The sequence below is a fragment of the Herpailurus yagouaroundi genome, unplaced genomic scaffold (assembly GCF_014898765.1).
Source record: "Herpailurus yagouaroundi ecotype Mexico unplaced genomic scaffold, PumYag 252, whole genome shotgun sequence".
In the NCBI taxonomy this organism is placed as follows: domain Eukaryota; kingdom Metazoa; phylum Chordata; class Mammalia; order Carnivora; family Felidae; genus Herpailurus; species Herpailurus yagouaroundi.
In genome coordinates this window covers 615,051-638,746 of record NW_024412469.1, presented here as the reverse complement: position 1 = coordinate 638,746, position 23,696 = coordinate 615,051, and the positions used below count along the sequence as shown (strand labels likewise).

The 23,696-nt window shown below is 40.1% G+C and overlaps 1 protein-coding gene across 2 annotated transcripts in view; it reads left to right on the top strand.

Annotated features, from left to right (window-relative positions):
* Nucleotides 1–23,696, top strand: part of GLDC (glycine decarboxylase) — a 103,858-nt gene that overhangs the window by 55,191 nt on the left and 24,971 nt on the right. For both annotated transcript variants that reach the window (XM_040460877.1, XM_040460878.1), the window contains exons 9-16: nt 1,194–1,299; nt 2,487–2,626; nt 3,237–3,317; nt 4,947–5,044; nt 5,546–5,630; nt 5,793–5,834; nt 6,958–7,100; nt 19,717–19,792. In XM_040460877.1, the coding sequence (XP_040316811.1) occupies nt 1,194–1,299; nt 2,487–2,626; nt 3,237–3,317; nt 4,947–5,044; nt 5,546–5,630; nt 5,793–5,834; nt 6,958–7,100; nt 19,717–19,792 (771 nt within the window). The remainder of the gene's footprint in view (nt 1–1,193; nt 1,300–2,486; nt 2,627–3,236; nt 3,318–4,946; nt 5,045–5,545; nt 5,631–5,792; nt 5,835–6,957; nt 7,101–19,716; nt 19,793–23,696) is intronic.

The window sequence follows — 23,696 nt, the reverse complement described above, 5'->3', positions numbered from 1 at the left end:
AAATTGCAATGCCATTCTTTTCTATTTTCTGTCACACAAAAACATATACTTCCCTGTAAATTTTTTTTTTAATTTTTTTTTTCAATGTTTATTTATTTTTGGGACAGAGAGAGACAGAGCATGAACGGGGGAGGGGCAGAGAGAGAGGGAGACACAGAATGGGAAACAGGATCCAGGCTCCGAGCCATCAGCCCAGAGCCTGACGCGGGGCTCGAACTCACGGACCGCAAGATCGTGACCTGGCTGAAGTCGGACGCTTAACCGACTGCGCCACCCAGGCGCCCCATTCCCTGTAAATATTTTTGTGAAACTTCAGGCCAATGGTCAAGGGGAGATATCTTTACTTTAGAAAGTGACCTTGCTATGAGCAGAGAGGAAATAGCCAGTAGATTCTGATTTTCTCTTCCTAATACATGTCCTGCAAATTTATTTTGGTTTTATTCCACTGCATCTTTCATTTTCATATTTGGTAGAACCTTGCCACATAATCCTTATTCATCTCTTGGTTTGCTGAAATTCAGCGTCTAGTGCTTTAAGTTCTCAGAAGATATGTTCCCTGAGTTTTTTTTTTTTATTTAATATTTATTTATTTTGGGGACACAGGCAGAGTGCAAGCAGGAGAGAGGCAGAGAGAGAGGGAGACACAGAATCTGAAGCAGGCTCCAGGCTCCAAGCTGTCAGCACAGAGCCCAACATGAGGCTTGAACCCACAAAGCACGGGATCATGACCTGGGTTGAAGTCGGACACTCCCCAGGGCCCCCCCTGAGTTCTTATATATTTGAAAATTCCTTGTTGGTTTTATCCTTGAATAACTGATTGAGTATAAAATCCTTGGATATCACTTTTTTTCCCTGATGACTTTAACGCTCCACATCTTGCAACATTAAATATTGCCCATCAATATTTAATGACAGCCTGATCTTCCCCTTATGAGTGACATGTTTATATTGCATCAATGAACCTTCTCCTTTATAGTCGTCAAATTCGATCTGGCTATATTGGATGTTGTGTTTGCCCCTCAGATAGTCAGGTAGGTTGAGAATGGTCTCCCCCTCTCATAGTTAATGCAGATCATTTTGTTTTCTCCCTGTTTTTAATTTTGGCATTTCAAGTCAAGAGAATACTCCTTCCCACTAATTGTCTTCCATCATGTTATTGAACATGGTTCCTTAAATGCTGTTTGTTGTTTTAGGCTCTCTTGGCGAATATGGCTGCCATGTTTGCAATCTACCATGGTTCTCATGGGCTGAAGCATATTGCTAGGAGGGTACATAATGCCACTTTGATTCTGTCTGAAGGTGAGTCATTTATCTGTTTAAAACCTTTCGAACATAACAAGACTGATAAACCTGAGTAAGTAAAATAGAAAACTCACTGTATGTCCAATACTGTATTCAAAATTAAAAGTCAAATAAGAAATTACTTCAACATCTATGATATACTGAGTGTTAAAAATTTTAATATGGATTTTTCTTATCCCTCAACCCCATAAACGAGAGGGATGATCACTCAGAGAAAAATGACCAAAGATCATGAAGTATAAATTATTTTATTTATTTATTTTAATATTTTTATTTTTTGAGAGAGAGATACACAGTGTGTGATCAGAGGAGGGGCAGAGAGAAAGAGAGGGAGACAAAGAGTCCGAAGCAGGCTCCAGGCTTCGAGCTGTCAGCACAGAGCCTGACACAGGGTTCGAATTTGTTAACTGTGAGATCATGACCTGAGCCATCTGAGCCACACAGATGCCCCAAATTTTAGAAGAAATACATGTACAAATCAATGGCCAATAAACATATGACATTTCAGCCTCACTATTAAGGAAATGTAAATTGAAACAATAGTGTTTCTCCCATTACTTTGGCAAAGATTAAGAAGAATGCTGATGTTGGTATAACTTTTATGAGGTCTTTTAAAATATGCCTACATTTGGGACCAAAAATTCTACTCTTAGAAATGTATCTAAAGGAAATAATCAGGTGTCCATTGAAACATTATTTATAATACCACAATCTTGGAAACAGCCTAAATGTCCAAAAATAATTGATTAACTCTGGCACATGCATACATTTGAATATTACACTGCCATTAAAAATAATGATATAGTTATTGATCTGTAGAAAATAAAAATATTCATGATACATTAAATTTTTTTAAAGTGTAAAGAGATGTATGATATATCACACATGCACACATACACACATACATTACAGTTCTAGAGGAATACACACCAAAATGTAACCCACGGTTATTCCTAGATGGTGATTATGGTGATTTTTCTTTTTATATGTATTTATTTCATAATAGTCTCTACTATAGTAATAAGCATTTAATTTCTTTACAAAAAAAAAGCAGTTACCAAAACACTGGCTAAGACCAGAAATAGACCGTGGTTAGAATTTACCTCTTTATTTCTCTGTGGAATGCCAAGAGCAGAGGAGCAGATTTCTTTGTTGGGGACTGGTGGCTCTCCTATCTTATCTAGGTCTCAAGCGAGCTGGACATCAACTCCAGCATGAATTGTTCTTTGACACTTTGAAGATTCAGTGTGGCTGCTCAGTGAAGGAGGTTTTGGACAGGGCCACTCAGCGGCAAATCAATTTTCGGCTCTTTGAGGATGGCATGGTAAGTAAAACTTTTCCATTTCTTTATATATTCTCTAAGATTTCATAACTTTACTCACTAAAAATTTTCTTCTTTATTTAAAAACCCAATATTTAAATTTTAGGCACAATCTACGTCTTACAAACAATTTTGTTTTCCAACTTTGAACATTGTGACCTTCAAAGGATAATTCATTCTTAGCTTTCCTTAAGACTTTATGTTTTCATGTATGATACTCCTAGGCACATATTTTGCTCATAATACTCTTCCCAGGATGACTGTTGAAGTATAGTATCATACCCAGTATGGTGTGATAAGCACCATAATGAAGTAAGTTAAAGGAAGAAAAGGATAAGTCTATCTAGCATCAGTAGGGGTGACCTGCAGGCATGAGACTGCTGGGGTCCAGAAATGGTTCATAAAACCTAAACTAAACTAAACTAAACTAAACTAAACTAAACTCGTCTAGTCAACTTCACCTACGGGCCAACTTGGGTATAATGGCACCCTGATAGTTTGAAACAACTGAGAGTTTTATCTAGCACCTTCTTCCCTTTGACCTCTCTTGGGGTTTCTCCACTGGTCTTGGAGTTTCGGGCTGATGTTTTCCCTTTAATTTTCATTTCTGCAGCTTGGTATTTCTCTTGATGAAACAGTGAGTGAAAAAGATCTGGATGACTTATTGTGGATCTTTGGCTGTGAGTCATCTGCTGTAAGTAAAATAAGAAGATACATTTCTCTCAATGAGTATTTGAGGTGTTGTCCAAGATAGCTGTGCCTCTTGTGATTCCAAGTGTGAAACTGGGTGGACTGCTGTTAAAAATTATGCCACTGACCATCCCCTATAGCTAGTGGTCACTGCTGTGGGCCCTAGCTAGGAACTGGAAGTCAAGCTAATTTGAAGGATGGTTAATGGTGTTTAATTCAAACTGTCCCAAATGGGGAATCATGACATTGGTGTCTTGGTTATGTCAATTCTGGGAAAATACTCATTCATGTAACATATTTATTGAACACCTAATATATGGCAGGTAGTATGTTAGGCTCTGAGGACTCTGTGAATCTAAGATGGCACAGTTAATGACCAGGAGGCTGGGGCTGGAGAGGTTCCAGACACTTGGAAAAGCAACTATAAAGGCTTAGAGGCCAAGGATTATATTGAGAACTAGACACAGTATAGTGTGACTGAGTTGATTTCTGAAACAAAGAAATTGCAGGGCCATGTGAGGAGAAAGGTTACACTTGCACGGATGAAAAAGAAAGTGGTCAGTAGTAATAGGTTCTGTCCTGGTTGCCTATGCACTCTTTAACAAGGGACTTATCTAGAGTACTAGATAACAAATATAAATCATCAAAGAGATATCACACTGTTCTTTTTTAAGCCTTAAGTAATAAATAGGACTGAATAAGCCATATTCTGTCTAGAATTCTGCATTAAATTTAACCACAGGTATTTGTTCCATGCATTTAAGGAATATTTATGAAGTATCCACTGAGGGCTCTAGATGGCTATACTATCAGCCTGAGGCAGAATGAAGAACAAGACATGTATTTATATATTCTGGATATTAACCCTTATCAGATATGATATGGAAACATTTCCTCCCATTCTGTGAGTTCTTAACTCTCTTGATAGTGCCTTTGATATGCAGAAGTTTATTTTAATTAAAGTCCACTCTATTTTTTCTTTTTGTTATTCAAAAGCATGTTACTCATGCTTTTGGTGTCGTATTTAAGAAACCAAAATCTAAATCCAAGGTAATGCAGATTTGTGCCTATGTTTTTCTCTTAAAGTTTTATAATTTTAGCTTTTAAATTTAGGTTCTTAGTTCAGTTTGAGTTTTCCTATATGTTGTAAGATAAGGATCCAACTTGATTCTTTTGCATGTGGATACCAGTTTTCTCAGCCTCATTTGAGGAGATTGCCCTTTCGCCCATTTTAGTGCGTGTATTTTATTAAACTTGTTGTCAAAGACAAAAGCAGTGTCAAGTGAGAATCCTTACTTGAGTGGTATCATCATAACTTTTTTGGATAGCACTTTAAAATAACTTCCTGCAACTTGCTTCATTACTCAAGGAACACGCAGGAGAAGTTTTTTGGTGCAGTGGGGGGCATAAAAATTGTCATATTTCCTTTTTTATCTAAGGCAGAGGTCAACAGACTTTGAAAATAGTGCTCTGGACAATTGCCACAATTCATGACTCCTGATACCTTTTACCTAACCATGACAGATGCCAGGGAGGTGGGCAGTGGTAGTATATCTGCAGTGCTTTGTCAGAATGCATGCTGAGCAATTCAAGGCTTGCTTCCCTTCCATTACTCTGTGGTCTCTCCATGCAGGAGCTGGTTGCCGAAAGCATGGGTGAGGAGCGGAGAGGTATTCCAGGGACTGCCTTCAAGAGAACTAGCTCATTCCTCACACATCAAGTGTTTAACAGGTTTGCTTGGGTGTGAGACTTCTGCATTGTGTACTGTGGCTCAGGAGTACAATAGAGAGTGGCTTCTGAATCCACCTGTGAGATGGATCTGGTTTTTGTAGCTCAGCCATGGCTCACTAAGAAACCATTGCCATAAGGATTCCATTCCTGATTGTGGCAAAGCCACCTGTTTCTGGCTCTGCTCCATTGGAACTGTAACCCCTAACCCACTTGTCAGGAAGAGGGGAGTTTGGATGCATAGTTGCCAGGCTGATGTTCATACCCAGGAACTCAACATCCTCTTCTTCCTAACCTGACCACTGGAACCTTCTTGTCCTGGTGCATCCCTGAGGTTTGTGGGGGTTCTATGTCCTTGCTTCTGACACTTTGTTAGCATGTTGGCTATGGCTCAATTTAATCTGTAGTTTGAAGGTAGATCTCAGTGTGTCTTATCTTTCAGGAGGATGTGCATGGACTCTTAGCTCATTATAATGGCCCAAATCATGTGTTTTGTGTTCATAGCTATCACTCAGAAACAAACATTGTCCGATATATGAAGAAATTGGAAAACAAAGATATTTCCCTTGTTCACAGCATGATTCCACTGGTAATTGTTGCCTTTTATTCCTGCTTCTATCTCACGCCTGGTTCCACCTCTTTGGGTTGCAGCTGATATGCTGCAAGAGGAATGAAGGGGTGGCCATGTCGGGAGATCAGAGGGATAAGAGGAAATTATTAATGTGATACATTTTGGATGTGCTTCTTAAAGGGGTCCTGCACCATGAAGCTCAACAGCTCATCTGAACTCGCAGTAAGTAGGAGGTTTTCTTAAAAACTTTTCTTAGGAAGGAATTTAATAGGAGCAGTGTTCTAGCTTGTACATAAGTGGATAACTAGAGAAAGCTACTGGGACTGTGATTTAGTAACTGTCTAAATAATTCTTTACCTGGTATTCAACAATCTCAGGACAAACCCTAGTTTTATTGTGACTTGGTCATTTAAATTTATGAGTAAAATTTTTTTTAATTAAAATAAACATTATTAATTAAATTAATATATGTAATTAATAATTAACTAATATTAAAGTATTTATGCTTTCCTACCCCCATTATTTATTTATTTGTGTACTTTTTAAGATTTTATTTTAAGTTATCTCCCCATCCAATGTGGAGATCAAATCACAACTCCGAGACTAAGAGTCATATGTCTACTGAGTGAGCCAGCCAGGTGCCCCTCCTATTCCCCCTTTTAAATCTGCGTTGTAAAAAGCTTTTATCAACTTGGAGTTTATTATGCTCAGTAGAATTCAGAACCTTAAGCCTTCTTTCTAGAAATACCAGAAGGGTATAGACTGGAAGTTTTCATTTATTTCTTATATCAACAGAAGATTTGTTGTAACCTGATCATGTAGTTGGTAAGTATCTCTACTAGGCTAGGATCCATTTTAGCAAAACTATCTTCCTTTTTTTCCATACAACAAATGACATCAGGCAAAGGAAATCATATTATATTGTTATTAGAAAGGTTTTCCCCATTTACTTTGGTTTATGTCTTGTTCTGCTCAATGAAGACAGAATAATATAGGTGCTGTATAAGAGTTTGAGTAAACCTTACCTGCAACAACTCATTGGATTTCATGGATATAAATATATTTTGTTCCTGAAAAGATAGAAAAAGTTTATATTTTTGTGTAAGTTCCCTTTCTGGGCTTTTGTGACCCACTTGTAAAATGATGGCAGTAACAGTATTTATCTGTTAAGATTGTGGTGAGGTTTAAATGAATATATTTAAAGTGCTTAAAACAGTGCCTGGCACATAGTAAGCACTCTTTGTGCTAGCTATTACTATACTCATCATCATCATTAAAGTTAGTATTGGTAATTACTATTACAATATGTACATATGCATGTGTCTTCTCCCCCATTGCTCTTCAGCCTATTACATGGAAGGAGTTTGCAAATATCCACCCGTTTGTGCCTCTGGACCAAGCTCAAGGATATCAGCAACTTTTCCGAGAGCTTGAGAAGGACTTGTGTGAACTCACGGGCTATGACCGAATCTCTTTCCAGCCTAACAGGTAAGAGATTTCTTCTGTCATTTCATCTATCTCATGTGGTATAACACCCACTCCAAAACTTGGAGGCTTGAAAAAACAATTTATTATTTCTTACTCTGAGAGTTGAGTAGACAGTTGAAATCCACTGGGGCGGATGGCTAGAAGGTCCATTGTAGTCACATTCACATAGCCAGAAAATTAGTGATAGGCAGCTGGCTGGGAGCGCAGCTGAGTATGCTGACCTGGGTCTTGGTTCTTGCCCATGTAGACTTCTCCATGTGGTTGCTCGAGTGTCATTCCTCCTGGAATGTTGTCTGGGTTCAAAATGGAATGTTCCATAATGGAAGAATGTGGAAGCTGCAAACTCCTTAAGGCTTAGCCTCTGAAGTTTCACAACGTCATTTCCAGATGCTGTGCTATTTATTCAGCAAGTGACAGAGTCAGCTCAGTTTGAATGCAAGAGTGGATGATACATGGGTGTGAATGTCCAGAATTGAGGTTCATTGTGGGCCGTCTTTGGAAACTAGTTACTACATCCATCAATGACATAGCATAATAATTAGAATCAAGTATACATTAACTCCTAACTGGAAGCCATGTCTCAATCCAGTAGGGTCAGGAGACCCTAGATCCTGGTTCCTTCTGTCACTAACTTTGAAAGTTCCCTGCCAGGGGCGCCTGGGTGGCTCAGTCGGTTGAGCGTCTGACTTCGGCTCAGGTCATGATCTTGTGGTCTGTGAATTCAAGCCCCGCATCAGGCTCTGTGCTGACAGCTCAGAGCCTGGAGCCTGTTTCGGATTCTGTGTCTCCCTCTCTTTCTCTGCCCCTCCGCTGTTCATGCTCTGTCTCTCTCTGTCTCAAAAATAAATAAAACATTAAAAAAAAAAAAAAAAGAAAGTTCCCTTCCCGCCTCTGGCCTCTGTCTCCTTATATGTAAAGGATATGTTTTTGAAGAGTGATATTTATTTATTTATTTATTTTTAGCACTCTAATTTTATTTTTTATTATTTTTTTAAATTTACATCCAAACTAGTTAGCATATAGTGCAACAATGATTTCAGGAGTAGATTCCTTAGTGCCCCTTACCCATTTAGCCCATCCTCCCTCTCACAACCCCTCCCGTAACCCTCAGTTTGTTCTCCATATTTATGAGTCTCTTCTGTTTTGTCCCCCTCCCTGTTTTTATATTATTTTTGTTTCCCTTCCCTTATGTTCATCTCTTTTGTCTCTTAAAGTCCTCATATGAGTGAAGTCATATGATTTTTGTCTTTCTCTAGTTTCACTTAGCTTAATACCCTCCAGTTCCGTCTATGTAGTTGTAAATGGAAAGATTTTGTTCTTTTTTGATTGCCTAGTAATCCTCCATTGTGTGTGTTTATATATATACACCATATTTTCTTTATCCATTCATCCATTGATGGACATTGGGCTCTTTCCATACATTGGCTATTGTTGATAATGCTGCTATAAACATGGGGGTGCATGTGTCCCTTTGAAACAGCATACTTGTATCCCGTGGATAAAGAATAACAGTGATTTTTTAAAAGCAGAGGGCTCTAGCAAAATCTTCTGGATACTTGTTAAAGATACAAATGTCTGTGTCCCTCTCCAGACCTACTAATCATAATCTCCAGCAGTTGGGACTAAGAATCTTTATTTTTAAGAAGCAAACAAGTGTTCTGATCCCTCCTGATTTCCAATCTGGAATCCACTAGGTTTGTGAGCTGTCTTCATGGGAATAGATACATCATAGATGGATAGGCAGACAAACACTACCAGCAGGAGTCCACATTTTAAGCATCTTCAGAAGAGTTGTGTTTCTGCCGCTGGCTTTTCCACCTTCCACTACTCAAGTGTTAATTTTCCACCAGCAGCCTCAACACTGGCAACACCTAGGAGCTTGTTAGAAATGCAGACTTTGTATTTCAAGATACAAAAATCAAATGATTTTAAAACTGAGACATTTATTTTCTGACTCTATGCAACAGAAAATAATCAGATCTTAGATACAGCCAAATCCCACCTCCTGTTTGGTAAGATAGGGTATACAGCAAAGCCATGCACTCTGTAAAAACAGTACATCCTATAAAATACAAACCTTTTAGGAAGGGGGCATATGCAAATGAAAGGACACAGAGATCTTTTAATAATAGCCTCTGGAACCCTGATTTTATAAATAGGAAGGAATGATATTCATGAAAGTCAGGCTTCATGCCTTCTTTAAAACATCATCATCCAGCCCCTCTTCCTTTTCAAAGGAGGAAAGGAAACTGAATGATAAGCCTGAAGAAATAATACGTTAAATAATATTGAAAGTGAAGAAATTTTGCCCTCTAGTGATGGAATATGATTACATCTTCTGTGGATTAGTAATTTTTCAGGATTATTTTAACTCTTAAATCATTAGCTTTTGCAGCTAATTGAGGGCCAAAACAGGATTCCCAGAAGTCCGACCTACAAATGAGGAAGTTTGCCTTCCCTTAATAGAATGGTTCCCAACCCTGCATAGAAATTACTCATGTGGTGCGTTTATAAAAAGATCCTGATGATCAGATCACAATTCCAAATTGAATCATAATCTTAATAGCAAAAGAGGGGTAAGGGAAGGGACACAGGCATGAGTAGATTTTTTTTTTTAAGTTATTTATTTTGAGAAAGAGAGAAAGACAAGGCAAGGTTAAGAACTACTCTCTTAGAAGTTTCTCTGTCCTGCTCTCCTCATATGATTGGCAGTGAGTTTCATTACCCCATTTAAGTTGTGCAGAAAATAAAGAGATCATTATCAAGATGTCTTTCCTGTCAGTGATGCCTTCTTACACTACAGAGATTCCCAGGTGTAACACTTATTTCTAGGAGCCGATTTGAAAGTGACAGTAGCTGTACCCAAAGTTGAGGCTTAAGATGAGGGATATTTCTGGTTCTTAGCAGAGGCTGCTCTGACAGGTAAGGAAATGCCCTGCTCTTTTGTTGGCCCTTCTATCAAGGGCCATGCTTCCAGAGATGAAAGTGATTTGATGTCTTAATTTGAGGAAAAGAGGAAGGGATGCACTATATATTCTATATGCAAGAGATTTTATTTTTATCTTGCTGTGACACTATCTTGGTTTACTTGTGCTAAGCTTCTCTCCACAAGGGAATTATATTTTCAGGTCTTATAACCTATGTTTGAAGTATTATAATTAGTCTACCACAGGGTTAACTGTTATTTATCATGATTTATTGCTGGCTAGTGACCAATCCAAGGTGCTGATGTAGGCTTCGTATTTATTGTAAGAAGTTTTCTTGAGTATTCTGTACAGAGGAAGAATTTGATGTATCGTGTCAGTCACTAAAATTATGCTCATAAAATAAAGGGTGCGGTAGCAATTGTCAAGAGACTGTTACAGCAACTCCTCGGCGCCTAAGAAGAGACAAGCCACATGCACTCAGGGAATCACAAAAAACTGTTTATTGCACACCAGTGCTGGCCTAGCAGAGTCACCTCCAAAGGCTGAGCCCCAACTTTGGCATCAGTCTCCTTTTATGGCTGGGGATGGTAGGGGGTTGAGAGACAAAAGAAAAAGGGGAGGGGTCCTTTATCAGTGGTGCTACAGAGGTAGTTGGTGGAGGCAGGAGGCAAACAAGATTACAGAAGCCAAAAGTATGCAAGGGGAGTATCCAGCCTCATCTGGGGTTATCTGGCTGGCCCATTTTATCTTGTTTTTCTTCTCAAGACCATTTCTTGGTGTTTTCACTTATACCTAATTGGAGTTGGTCAGTATGTCTGTAGACTAGAGTCTGGTCACCAAAATATATCTAAATGTTTCCTTTCCCTAGCACCTTTGTGGTTCAGTCGGTCAAGGTTAAGCGTCTGGCTTCCACTCAGGTCATGATCTCACAGTTGGGAAGTTTGATTCCCCCATTGGGCTCTGTGCTGACAGCTCAGAGCCTGGAGCCTACTTTCTGTGTCTCCCCCTCTCTCTGCCCCTTCCCTGCTCACACTCTGTCTCTGTCTCTCTCAAAAATAAATAAAGACAAAAAATAAATAAATAAATAAATAAAGAGTAAACGGTTCCTTTCCTTTTTTGTTACCGTATAATATTTATTTATTTATTTCAAGTTTATTTATTTTGTGAGAGCGCAAGCAGGGGAGGGGCAGAGAGAGAGGGGGCAGAGGATTCAAAGCAGGCTCTGTGCTGACAGCAGGGATCCTAATGCATGGCTTGAACTCACAAACCATGAGATCATGACCTGAGCCACATTTGGACACTTATCCAACTGAACCACGCAGGCGCCGCTATCATATACTTAAAATTTAAATATGGCAAGAATTAGGAAGTAGCATTAGTAATGTTTTGCAACTCTAAAAAATTTTTTTGTGGTAAAATAAACATAACATGAAAATTTACCAATTAAAACTTACATTTTTAAGAGTACAATTCAATGTCATGAAGTACATTTATATTGTTTTGCAACCATCAACACCATCCAACTCCAGGACTTTGTCTTCTTGAAGTTCTTTACCCATTAAACAACAACTCCCCATTTCTCTGTTACACCAGCCACTGGCTGGTGCTATTATTTTCTGCTGCTTTTAACTTTACTACTCTAAGTATGTCATGTAGGAGGAAACACATCATGTTTGTCCTTCTATATCTGGCTTATTTTATTTAGCATAATGTCTTTATATCCATGTCTTTATCTTGTAGCATGTGTCAACATATCCTTTTTTTTTTTTTAATATTTTTAAATGTTTGTTTATTTTTGAGAGAGAGAGAGAGAGAGAGAGAGAGAGAGAGTATGAATGGGTGAGGGGCAGAGAGAAAGGGAGACACAGAATCTGAAACAGGCTCCAGGCTCTGAGCTGTCAGCATAGAGCCCAACACGGGCCTTGACCTCACTAACTGCGAAATCTTTTTTTTTTTTTAATTTTTTTTTCAACGTTTTTTATTTTTTATTTTTGGGACAGAGAGAGACAGAGCATGAACGGGGGAGGGGCAGAGAGAGAGGGAGACACAGAATCGGAAACAGGCTCCAGGCTCTGAGCCATCAGCCCAGAGCCTGACGCGGGGCTCGAACTCCCGGACCGCGAGATCGTGACCTGGCTGAAGTCGGACGTTTAACCGACTGCGCCACCTAGGCACCCCTAGTTAGATGATTAATATCTTCCAGTGGACTGAACTTTGAAACTGCCCTTTGAAGACTAAGTCATGACCACCATGTGTGTATCAGGACAGTTTACAGTAAGGAGAATCAAAACACTTGATGGTTGTTACCTCCCACACCGCCATTCTTGAGCTCATAATTGATTAATTAGCTCTAACATGACTGATACCATTGATAATCTCTGATAATGCTTTCCTACTGAGCCTGGTGCAGCTTCAGAACCCTCCTATCAGAGAACTCCAGGAAGCCAGATATCAGAGACCTCTGGTCAGAGACTGATTTCCTAAAGAAGTACTCAGAACACCAGGAGGAAGAGAAACAAGGGTGAAGGATGAAGAGAACCATCTTTGGGGACACAGAAAATAGTGAGGTTCCTTAACTCTCAAAAGCATATTTTGATATTTGCAGTTTGTAAGGCTTGGAGCAGTGGTTTTTGCACTTGGTCACACCCTCAGAATTTCTGACTCAGTACTTCAGAACTTGAATTTCTATCAAGTTCCCAGGTGATGCTGATGCTTTGGAGATTTAAGTTTGAGAACCATTGCTTTAACATACTCTTCGGATATCAGAATGGTTAGAACAGCTGGATCTATTCAGATGTTTCTTGACAGAATCTGAAGGTTAAGTATAGAATTCAGCTTAAGTCAAATCAGATATAGACAGGGGTGCCTGGGTGGCTCAGTTAGTTAAGCGGCCGACTTCATCTCAGGTCATGATCTCATGGTCTGTGGGTTTGAGCCCCACGTAGGGCTCTTTGCTGGCAGTCCACAGCCTGAAGCCTGCTTCCGATTCTGCATCTCCCTCTCTCTCTGCCCCTCCCCTGCTTACTCCCTGTCTCTCTCTCTCTCTCTCTCTCCCTCAAATAATAAACATTAAAAAATTTTTAAGTCAGATACAGATTGGTAAGAACATTCCAGAATGATACATTGAGATTTTTATTATAAGCTCATTGGAATGGAGATCCAGGCAGTGTTTGGGTACTTGAGGTAAGCAACAGAATTAGACTGATTAATATCCTAATGCTTCCAAGGTATGTTTATTGGAAAAATTGTCAGTCACCCTATTTATTCCATTCATAAGATAGGAATCAGTGCCATTTTTTACTTTATTTTCTTGGAGGTGTCTTAGGATGTTGCCATGGACTAAAGTGGGTCATTTTGAAGCAGTGGCTGTTTTGATCATCTTATTGGGATCAGTTTTACCATGTCAGTTTCTTTTTTTCTTCTCTTTTCTTTTCTTTTGAGATCGCAAGTGAGCAAGGGGACAGAGAGAGAGAGAGAGAGAGAGAGAGAGAGAGAAAGAAATTGAGCTAGCCCAAAGTGGGGCTCCAACCCATGAACCATGAGATCATGACCTGAGCCAAAGTCAGATTCTTCCCACCAGGCATCCCATCATGTCAGTTTCTTAGCTAATGTTTCACTTGGTCACTTCCCAAGCACTTGATGGTGGTATTATTAAAGTGTTTGGTTGAGGGGAGTTTGACATCAAAACATATATCACAGGGGCACCTGGATGACACAATTGTTTAAACATCTGACTCTTGATCTCATCTCAGGTCATGATCTCACGGTTCCTGGGGTCAAGCCCTTCATCGGGCTCTTGCACTGATGGTGTGGAGCCTGTTGGGATTCTGTCTCTCCTCTCTGACTCTACCCAGCTTGTGCTTTTCTCTCTCTCTCTGAAAACAAATAAATAAACGTTAATTTAAAAAAAAAACATTATAAAATTAAAAAAAAACATATCATTAATAGTGTTTCCTTTTGGAGAATTAGATGGGGAAGAATGGGAGAAGGTTGCTTTTTTTTTTTATAGATGCAAATTTTTTAAACACATGAATGTTTTATTTTATAATAAAAAACTTTCAAATCCACCTATGAATTAGGTGACAATACCCAAGGGAGGCTTGCAGCAGAGAACAAATCAGGGTTACTCCAGGTGAAGGGTCACCACTATCACTGGAAAATCTGTGACTGTCCCACTTCTTGGGTCATTTCCTCCAGATTATGAAGTCCCAGGCTGTGGGAGTTTCCTCTATGCTGTGATTGGGTCACATGTTCAATAACTTGTTAATGGACAGTGATTGGGAATGTTTGCTCCCTTCCTACTTCTTCTTCTTTTTTTTTTTTTAATTTATTTTTTGAGAGAGACAGCATGAACGGGGGAGGGGTTGGGAGAGGGGGAGACACAGAATCCGAAGCAGACTCCAGGCTCTGAGCTGTCAGCACAAAGCCTGATGTGAGGCCCGAACTCACAAATTGTGAGATCATGACCTGAACTGAAGTCAAATGCTTAACTGACTGAGCCACCCAGGCGCCCCTGCCCACCCCCCCAATTTTTAAGATAAAAACCTTCTTTAAAAAAATTTTTTTACATTTATTTTTGAGAGAGAGAGAACGTGAGCAGGGAAGGGTAGGAGAGAGTGGGAGATCCAGAATCCATAGAAGGCTCCAGGCTCAGAGTCTGATGCAGGGCTTGAACTCAAACAGTGAGATCATGACCTGAGCTGAAGTTGGACTAGTAACCAACTGAGCCCCCCAGGTGCCCCCAAAATTCATTCATTATCTTAACCCATCTTTAGTTTTATGCTTAAGGAGTGCTAAGCTTTCTACCTGTGACTACTCGCCGTGAATGTTCTCCACAATCATCTGTATGAGTAGGCCTTATTCCTTCTTCATCATTGATTGTTAGATCATCTGCAGTCATATTTCTAACATCTAGCAGAAGTCTTTTTTTTTTTTTTTTTAATTTTTTTTTTCAACGTTTATTTATTTTTGGGACAGAGAGAGACAGAGCATGAACAGGGGAGGGGCAGAGAGAGAGGGAGACACAGAATCGGAAACAGGCTCCAGGCTCTGAGCCATCAGCCCAGAGCCCGACGCGGGGCTCGAACTCACGGACCGCGAGATCGTGACCTGGCTGAAGTCGGACGCTTAACCGACTGCGCCACCCAGGCGCCCCTAGCAGAAGTCTTTAAGTCTCCCTTGGGATTCATCTTGTGTGAAGGTCCAATAAAAATTTGTTCCACAGGTCTAAAAACTAAACCTTTCCAGGTAGAACTAAGTTGCAATATTTCTAAATCCCAGGGTTCTTAGCAAAGATGAAGGTAAAGTGATAAAAATCATTGACATTTGTGTCCTTGAATTCTAGTTCTAGTCTCTTTCTAGCAAAAGAGCTATAGTGTCACCCTGTTTCTGTCATGCCATCTTCAAATTCTACCCTCTTCATCTCCCCCAAACCTTTTGCTAAGTTCACACTGACTAGGGTTGCACTTAGAATTCTACACTGATACTAATAGTCTAGTTTAATCATTACAAAACTGTTGAATCCCATCAACTGCATTTTATTTTCACCTTGTGGGACACTGTACTTGTTCTAGCTTCTTATAGTCTATGACTTCTTACAGATTTTTTGTGCAATGAGTCTGTGTTTTGGAAGATGTTGTCTGCTAGACTTCGCTCATTTTGTGTTTAGCAGTACAATATGTAGCAGTTCTTTCACCAGCCTGAATATATGCCATGACTGGAGGATGTTGTTTTTCTAAGACAATTTAAGCTTATGCTTACTTGACACTTTTGTGGGTCTCAGGCGCCCCACCCACTAGTGTCCTCCTTTCTGTGGCCAACTCTGCAGATCCAAGCCACCAACCACTTCAATTTAAATGGATGTCAGAAAACCACTGTTTTTGCTGTGTTTTTTTCTCCACATGTAGTGGTTTTCTGATGGACTCTCAATCTGTGTTATGGAGATAAGCAGTTATTTTTCATAATACTTTTCCATCAACATGTGGCACTAATTCCTCTTATTTTAATAGAACCCCAATAATAAGCCTTTGTGGCATTTATTTATTTATTTATTTATTAAGGTTTTTTTAAAAAAAATTATTAATTTTGACAGAGAGCATAAGTGGGATAAGGGCAGAGAGACGGAGAAAGAATCCCAAGCAAGTTCCGTGCTGTCAATGCCAGCCCATCTAGGGGCTCTATCTCATGAACGGTGCGATCATGACCTGAGCCAAAATCAAGGGTCGACACTTAACCGAGTGAGCCACTCAGGCGCTCCTTATGTGGCATTTAGTTTTAAGTTGCCACAGCTAGCATTTATGATCATCCGTAGGATAATGCCTCTCTCTTGGATTACTGGCTCACAGTTCCATTCTCTTTCATTCCTGTTCTGAATACCTTGATTGGTTTCCAACAAGATAAGATGAGTAGAAGTCATGAGAAAAAAATAGAGGTAAGTATAGAATCCATTTGTTGAGTCCCCTTTCCATGGAAGAAAGGATATCAATGTTGACTGCTTCGGCTGGAGATGGGAACTAAATTTTGGGGGTTTTTTTGTTTTTGTTTGTTTTGTTTTTTTCTACCAACTTTTTTGGCTATTTTATTTTATTTTCTAATTTTTTTAATATGAAATTTATTGTCAAATTGGTTTCCATACAACACCCAGTGCTCATCACAACAGGTGCCCTCCTCAATGCCTATTACCCACTTTCCCCTCCCCCCTCCCCCCACACCAACCCTCAGTTTGTTCTCAGTATTTAAGAGTCTCTTATGGTTTGCCTCCCTCCTTCTCCGTAACTTTTTTCCCCTCCTTCTCCTCCTCTGGTCTTCTGTTGAGTTTCTCAGGATCCACATATGAGGGAAAACATATGGTATCTGTCTTTCTCTGCCTGACTTATTTCACCTAGCATAACACTCTCCAGTTCCATCCATGTTGCTACAAATGGCCAGATTTCATTTTTTCTCATTGCCAAGTAGTATCCCATTGTATATTTAAACCACATCTTCTTAATCCATTTGTCAGTTGATGGACATTTAGGCTCTTTCCATGATTTGGCCATGGGAACTAAGTTTTGAACAAAGTCCATGCAGAGTACTGTTCTATATATGCTGAGAACTATATCCTACCCTCAGGGCTTACACTCTAATTGAGATAAGACAGGCACACAAAGTACATTGGAGTTCTAAAATAATTTTCAACGTACAGTGCACTTATAGGATTGTGTTATAACAGTAACAAAATACTGAGTGCATATGGGTACAATTATTATCCCTATTTTAGAGATGAGGAAACAGAAGCTAGGTAACTTGGTATTGGTGGTTTGCTGAAGCATATTCATTTTTCTGTTTCCAAAATAAAAACAAGTGAGCAACAACTTGTTTTTCCAAAGACAGGAAAATGGAAGACTCGTGTCTGCCTACCTCCCTGGAAGAGGGAAGAGGCAGACCTCACTCAGTGTAAGTGACAAGAAACTTATTATATGTGTTAGCCAACCCTCCCTAGTTCGACAAGGGTTATGTGAAAGAAAGTCACAGCTCTGAATCCTTTGGGAAGCACAATGTGCTCGGAGAAACAGTACTGCTCTCAGGGGAAACACGAGGCTCCTTGAGAGGCCAACTTGTACTGAAGTCTAATTCTGTCACTGTTGGCCATGTGGGCATGTAACACTTTAACCTCAGTTTCTTCATGTACATAACGGGGGTGATGGACCTATCATATGGGGGTATTGGGAGGATTAAATAAGGACTAAATAAAATGATGTAAAATGCTTTAGTGGCAACCTCCACAACAAGGGCTACCATTTCTCTGTACTCTGTGCAGAGTGCCTGTTAAGTAGGAAGTGTTTAATTAATGGAGCAATTTATACTTATTATTACTATTACTTAGCTAATCTACCCTATCCTATTGCTTTGCAAGTCACCATTTTCTCTTTCTCCAGCCAGGCTATAAACCCCAGATACTTCCCTGTTATCTCTCCTGACCTAAGTCCTCAATTCTGCTGTTTCCTAACACCAGACCATCAGTGTCCCCACAGTAGTTTGAAAACATTTCAAATCCAACTGGTTTTGTTCTGGTGTTCTCTCAAAATAAAACAAGGAAACAAACAAACAAAAAAAAACAACAAAAAAAAAAAAACAAAAAAACAAAAATAGTGCTCCAAATTTTATCTTTTGGTTGAAAAAAAATTTTTTTAATGTTCATTCATTTTTGAGAGACAGAGCATGAGTGGGGTAGTGGCAGAGAGAGAGGGAGATACAGAATATGAAGCAGGCTCCAGGCTCTGAGCTGTCAGCACAGAGCACATCGTGGGGCTCGAACTCACAAACTGCAAGATCATGACCTGAGTCAAAGTTGGACGCTTAACCCAATGAGCCACCCATCACCCCTAGCTTTTAGAAGTTTTTTAAATTTAGAAATTTACCTTATTCTTACAACTTGTACTTGTAGAGTATCTCAGTATTATGGGATGATTAGAATGGATGAACACCCAAACCACTGGGTCTTCTACAGGATTAAGGGATGGTGTAATTTTGCAAAATAGAGGAAATAATCACTTTGAATGGGATTTAAAAACCTATTACTCACTTCCCTTTCCTTCTGCAAAGACTACTGAGAACATTAAGTAACAGTTTATGATTGACTCAGTATTGCTCACTGGACTGTTATTAAATGTGCTCTTAAATTGTTGCCTTCAAGGACTGCCAAGTTGGGTATGGACAGCTTCTAGCTGCCACATGCATAGGGGCATGGCAAAGCTCACCTAAGAATAAAGGACTATTGCCACACTCAAAGGGCATAGTTCCTTTGGGGTAATATCATCACTGATTATATATGTGGTATGGACAAATTCTGGTTTTAGGTGTAATAATTGTAATTAATGTTATTAAAAATTGTTCTCCTTGGGGTGCCTGGGTGGCGCAGTCGGTTAAGCGTCCGACTTCAGCCAGGTCACGATCTCGCGGTCCGTGAGTTCGAGCCCCGCGTCCGGCTCTGGGCTGATGGCTCAGAGCCTGGAGCCTGTTTCTGATTCTGTGTCTCCCTCTCTCTCTGCCCCTCCCCCATTCATGCTCTGTCTCTCTCTGTCCCAAAAATAAATAAACGTTGAAAAAAAAAATTGTTCTCCTTGAAAGATACACACTGACATTTGAATTGATAAAATGATGTGATACTTGAGTTTCGCTTCAAAACAATCTAGTTCAGGAGGTGTCTAGTTGGCTCAGTAGGTACAGCATGCAACTCTTGATCTCTGGGCTGTGAGTTCAAGCCCCCTGTTGGGTGTGGAGCCCACCTAATAAAAATAATCTAGTTCAGAGTGAGGGGGTTAGTGTGGGATATGGTTGGAAAAAGATTGACCATACCCAAGAATTGTTAAAGCTGGATAATACGTATATGGCAGCTCCTTGTATTCTACTATTTTTGTGTGATTTTTGAAATTTTCTGTAATAGAATTCGTAGATACATGGTACTGAGCGAGGTTTGAAGGCCCATTTCTGAGTAGGAGTAGATGAGCTTTAGTACACGGACTGAGTGCCATTCTGTGGTCATTCAAGAGCTTTTAGGTTGTGCAGAGATCCTAGGTGAGCTTTCCATGGTGTCTGGTAGTGCCTTTTTGTCAAATGGAGAACATTCAGTCCCTGCCCAGTGAATAGTGAATGAGTCAATGAAAGCAAAGAGGCCCAAAGCCCTGACCCTTCTCTTCTTGTCTTTGCAGCGGAGCCCAGGGGGAATATGCTGGGTTGGCCACTATCCGAGCTTACCTCGAGGGGAAAGGAGAGGGACACAGGACAGTAAGTATGAGCAGGTGGTGCTTGCCCACCATCAGGGGGCAGTGGGTCCAGCTCTCAGAGTCCCTTTTCTTTTGTGGTGCACTCCTTCTAAGCCTTATTGGAAGCAGCTAGGGAACATATAATCAAGAAACAGATTTCCCTGAACTGGCCATTATGATCCTTGCCCCGGAGACACTTCCATGGACCATTTTGAGGGAAAACATTTGAAAATAAAGGTTTTTGTTTAAGCCCAGTCTGTAAAAGTCAGCCAGTTGGCCATGGAACTGCTTTCCACAGGTTGCAAAGGATGGAAGGGGCAGGAATGTTACCCTTCTAGGTCTCTTCTCCCTTCTGTAGTCCTGGCCCTACACCTGGACAAAGGGTAGGGACTTGCCTTTAATTCTTCTGTAACCCCTACTGTGACTAGACACAGTTCTGATCATATGTATGCTCAAAAAATGTTTATTGAGGGGCACCTGGCTGGCTCAGTCAGTAGAGCACGCAACTCTTTATCTCAGGATCATGAGTTTGAGCCCCACGTTGGCTGTAGAGATTACTTAAAAATTTTTTTTATAAAATATTTAGTGAATAAGTAAATTCCCTATTGAGGATTGTCATCTCTAAGCAGCAAAAGAAGATGGTGGAGCAGAGTTCATGGTTCTGCTTCAGTTTTTGCTTTCAGTATGGGAGTCTAGTCTCCAGGGTCCAAACTGCTTGTGGAGCCTGTTTAGGGACCCACAGGTGCTAATGGGCTTGACTGGACTCCACTAATCTCCAGGTAGCAGTGCCTCTAGCAGTTGATCTGACATAGGCTTCAGAGTGTGGCGAATGAGCCTATTTCTGAGGTCTTCATTTTGGTGTTGACCAACACTGAGCAAGAACTTCCACTGAGTTGTGGAGGTGGAGTTCTTAGAGGGAGCAGTGGGTAGGGGTCGGGAGCAGGATAAAAGTGAATGCCCATCCCAGGAGACTTAGAAAAGGGTGCCAGGCTAGTTCTGGTTGCCCAAGTTAGTGGGAGTGCAGAAGCTGGTGGCCCTATCAGTCCATTTCTGGGTATATTAAAACTAGAAGATTATTTGTGGCTAGTTGCCTGTATTTTGCAATGGAGAATCTGAAAGCTGTTATACTTCACTTTCAAAAATGGAGGGAAAAAAGAATTTTCTTTCTCCTCCTGTTTATCCATCCTGATTTCACAGGTATGTTTTCTCAGGCCTTTGTCCTAGTTGGGGAGTAGAACTAATTTTCAAAAATCTTTGAAAAAGAGGACATCATTAATTGAATAATTATTCAATCCTGGTTACATACAAGGCACGGTGTGTGCCGGTCCTGAGTTAGATTAAGTGATAAATCAGATAGACACAGTCCCTGACACTCCAAGTTGGGTTTCCTAGTGGTTTTGAATTCTTTAAGTTTCTAAGGAAATGTTAGTTTAGAACTAGAATCATTCTTTGGACCTCAGAGTCTCAGCACTGTCATAGCATCAGAAAGGAAACATTGAAGCTCATGTTGTCCAGGGAAAGAATGGCAGGTGACTGACATTAAAAGTTCCCCCTTCTGTTCTTCCTCTGTGGCTTCCATGTATTAAGGTAGCCACTGGAACTCCTTGTTATACTTTCTAACCACTGGGTGTCTGGGGATCCTGGGAAGGGATCCATTTGTTCTGTGTGACCACCTCCATGTTGCCTCCTTTTCCTCATCCTCCTCCTGCCCCTGCTTTATAAAGAGATTTTTGAGATCTGCGTTGTAGTGGTCATGCTAAAATCCAGGTTCCATCAAATCTGTGATGCTCCCCACCCCTTATTGTTTCCAGGTCTCCACTCTGACATCAGGAAGTATCTGTGAATGTCCAGGAGTGGGGGACCAAACCAGAAAGGTCAAGCAGAAAGGATGAAAGAACTTTTGATTGGGCCTGGACAGAGTTCTTCTGTGACTGACAGATCCTTTATGGTTCCTTTTCATTCTCTTTGTGTTTTCCAGTCCTCTCTTCTCTGTCTGTCCCCCTGCATGTGATGTTTCTTGTCTGACCATTGTCCACACTGGTATAACCACAGTGTCATTTTTTCATTCTGAAGGACTGCAGGAAGCTAGCCACTGAAGCTGGGGAAGGGCCGAGGGTGGGAGAGACAGGGAAGGCCACCCAGTCCCTGAGCTTGTAGAAATACAGAACTCTTAAGTTTGGAAATGTTGGCATCCTTTCTAGATTAAAGATTTTAATTAAAGCTGACATTTTCAGTTAGAGAAGAAAATGACTTATTACTCAAATAATCAGGGAGGATTTTTCCATATCAGAAGAGTCTCAGACAGCTGTTCCTGCACAATAGACCCTAATGGAATCCAGTAAAATACATCCTTCTTTTTTGAAAAGGAGTGTGGGGAAATTGTATGCTACAGAACCACCCAAGTTCCTGATGGTTCTCTTATTTCAAGCTGTTTTTTGGCAATTATTTTTCACATTTGCTCTTGGGTTAAATTTCAGAGGTTCCTAAAATGCAACAACCAAGTTCTTGATTTACCAGTTTAATTTGGGGGACTATAAATTTGTTTAACAAACACCAGGGATTGTCTTAAACCCTTTGTAATTAACAACTCAATTTGTTAGTCCAATATTAACTTAGATTTGCTGAGCAGAGATGTGGTTTTTATACAACAGAAAACATTGACCCCACAGAAAATACCAAAAAACATCCCCCAAAATGTATATGGGAGTATTTTTCTCTTCCTAACTGCCTGAGACAAAGTAGTGGCATTTGGTTTTTAGATTTTCTTAGTGGTAAGAATTTGATTTTCCCTCACAAATGAGTACTCCTTCTTAATCCTTCACTCATTCAGCAAGTGTTGGAGAATGAGTTATGGGTTGGGTTTATACCAGGTACATTGGGGAGTTAGAAAAACAGCATCCATCTAAATGGGCATAAATGCTCCAAAGAGGATTTGTTTTATATAAACTAAAGCATCACATCCATTCCCTTGTGACCGCACAATTTTAAAGTGAGGCAAAACCAACATTAAATAAAATTACAGAAAAAAAATACTAAAGTTTCCTAATTTTACGTAGAAAAACAGAACTGTATAATAGCAACATATAAATGAGTCACTGACAAAACCACTGAGACTTTTTCTGCTGCTCCTTATATCAGGATATGTATTAGTTTTCTGTGGCTGTTGTAACAAATTCTTACAAACTTAATGGCTTGAAAAAACAAAAATTTATCTTCTCAGTTATGGAGTCCAGAAGTCTGAAATTGGTTTCCCTTGGCTGAAGTCAAGGTATTGGTAAGGCAGTCTCCTTTGGGAGGATCCATGAGAGAAAATGTTTCTTTGCCTCTCTGGATGCCTTCTGCATTCCTTAGCTTGGGGCCCCTTCTTGCCATCACTCCATCCTCTTGTTCATCCTTCAAATTTCCTGTCGTTTTTAAAAGTATTTTTTAAATGTTTATTTTTGAGAGAGAGAGAGAGAAAGAGAGTGTGTGCACGTGCATGCAAGTTGGGAAGGGGCAGGCAGGGTGGAGACAGAGGATCCAGCAGAAAGCCTGATGTGGGGCTCGAATCCATGAACCACGAGATCATGACCTGAGCTAAAGTCTGATGCTTAACTGGCCACCCAGGCGCCCCCATTCATCATATTTTCTACTTACTTTGTTGTCAAACCTCCACCTGCCTCCCTCTGCTGAGAGTACTGGAGAATGTGTTTAGGGTCCACTGATAATCCAGACAGATTTCAAAATCCTTAATTTCTCATCTCATGAGCCTGAAGTTAATCGCATTTTCAAAGTCCCTTTTGCCATAAGGATACACCCATTGATTCTGAGAATTAGAACATGGGCATTTGAAGGGGTACTCAGCGTACCATAGGATGGTTTGACATTTTTACCTTGAATATATTTATTTCAGCAGAACTTCCCTGGTATGAATTCTTAATTTAGGC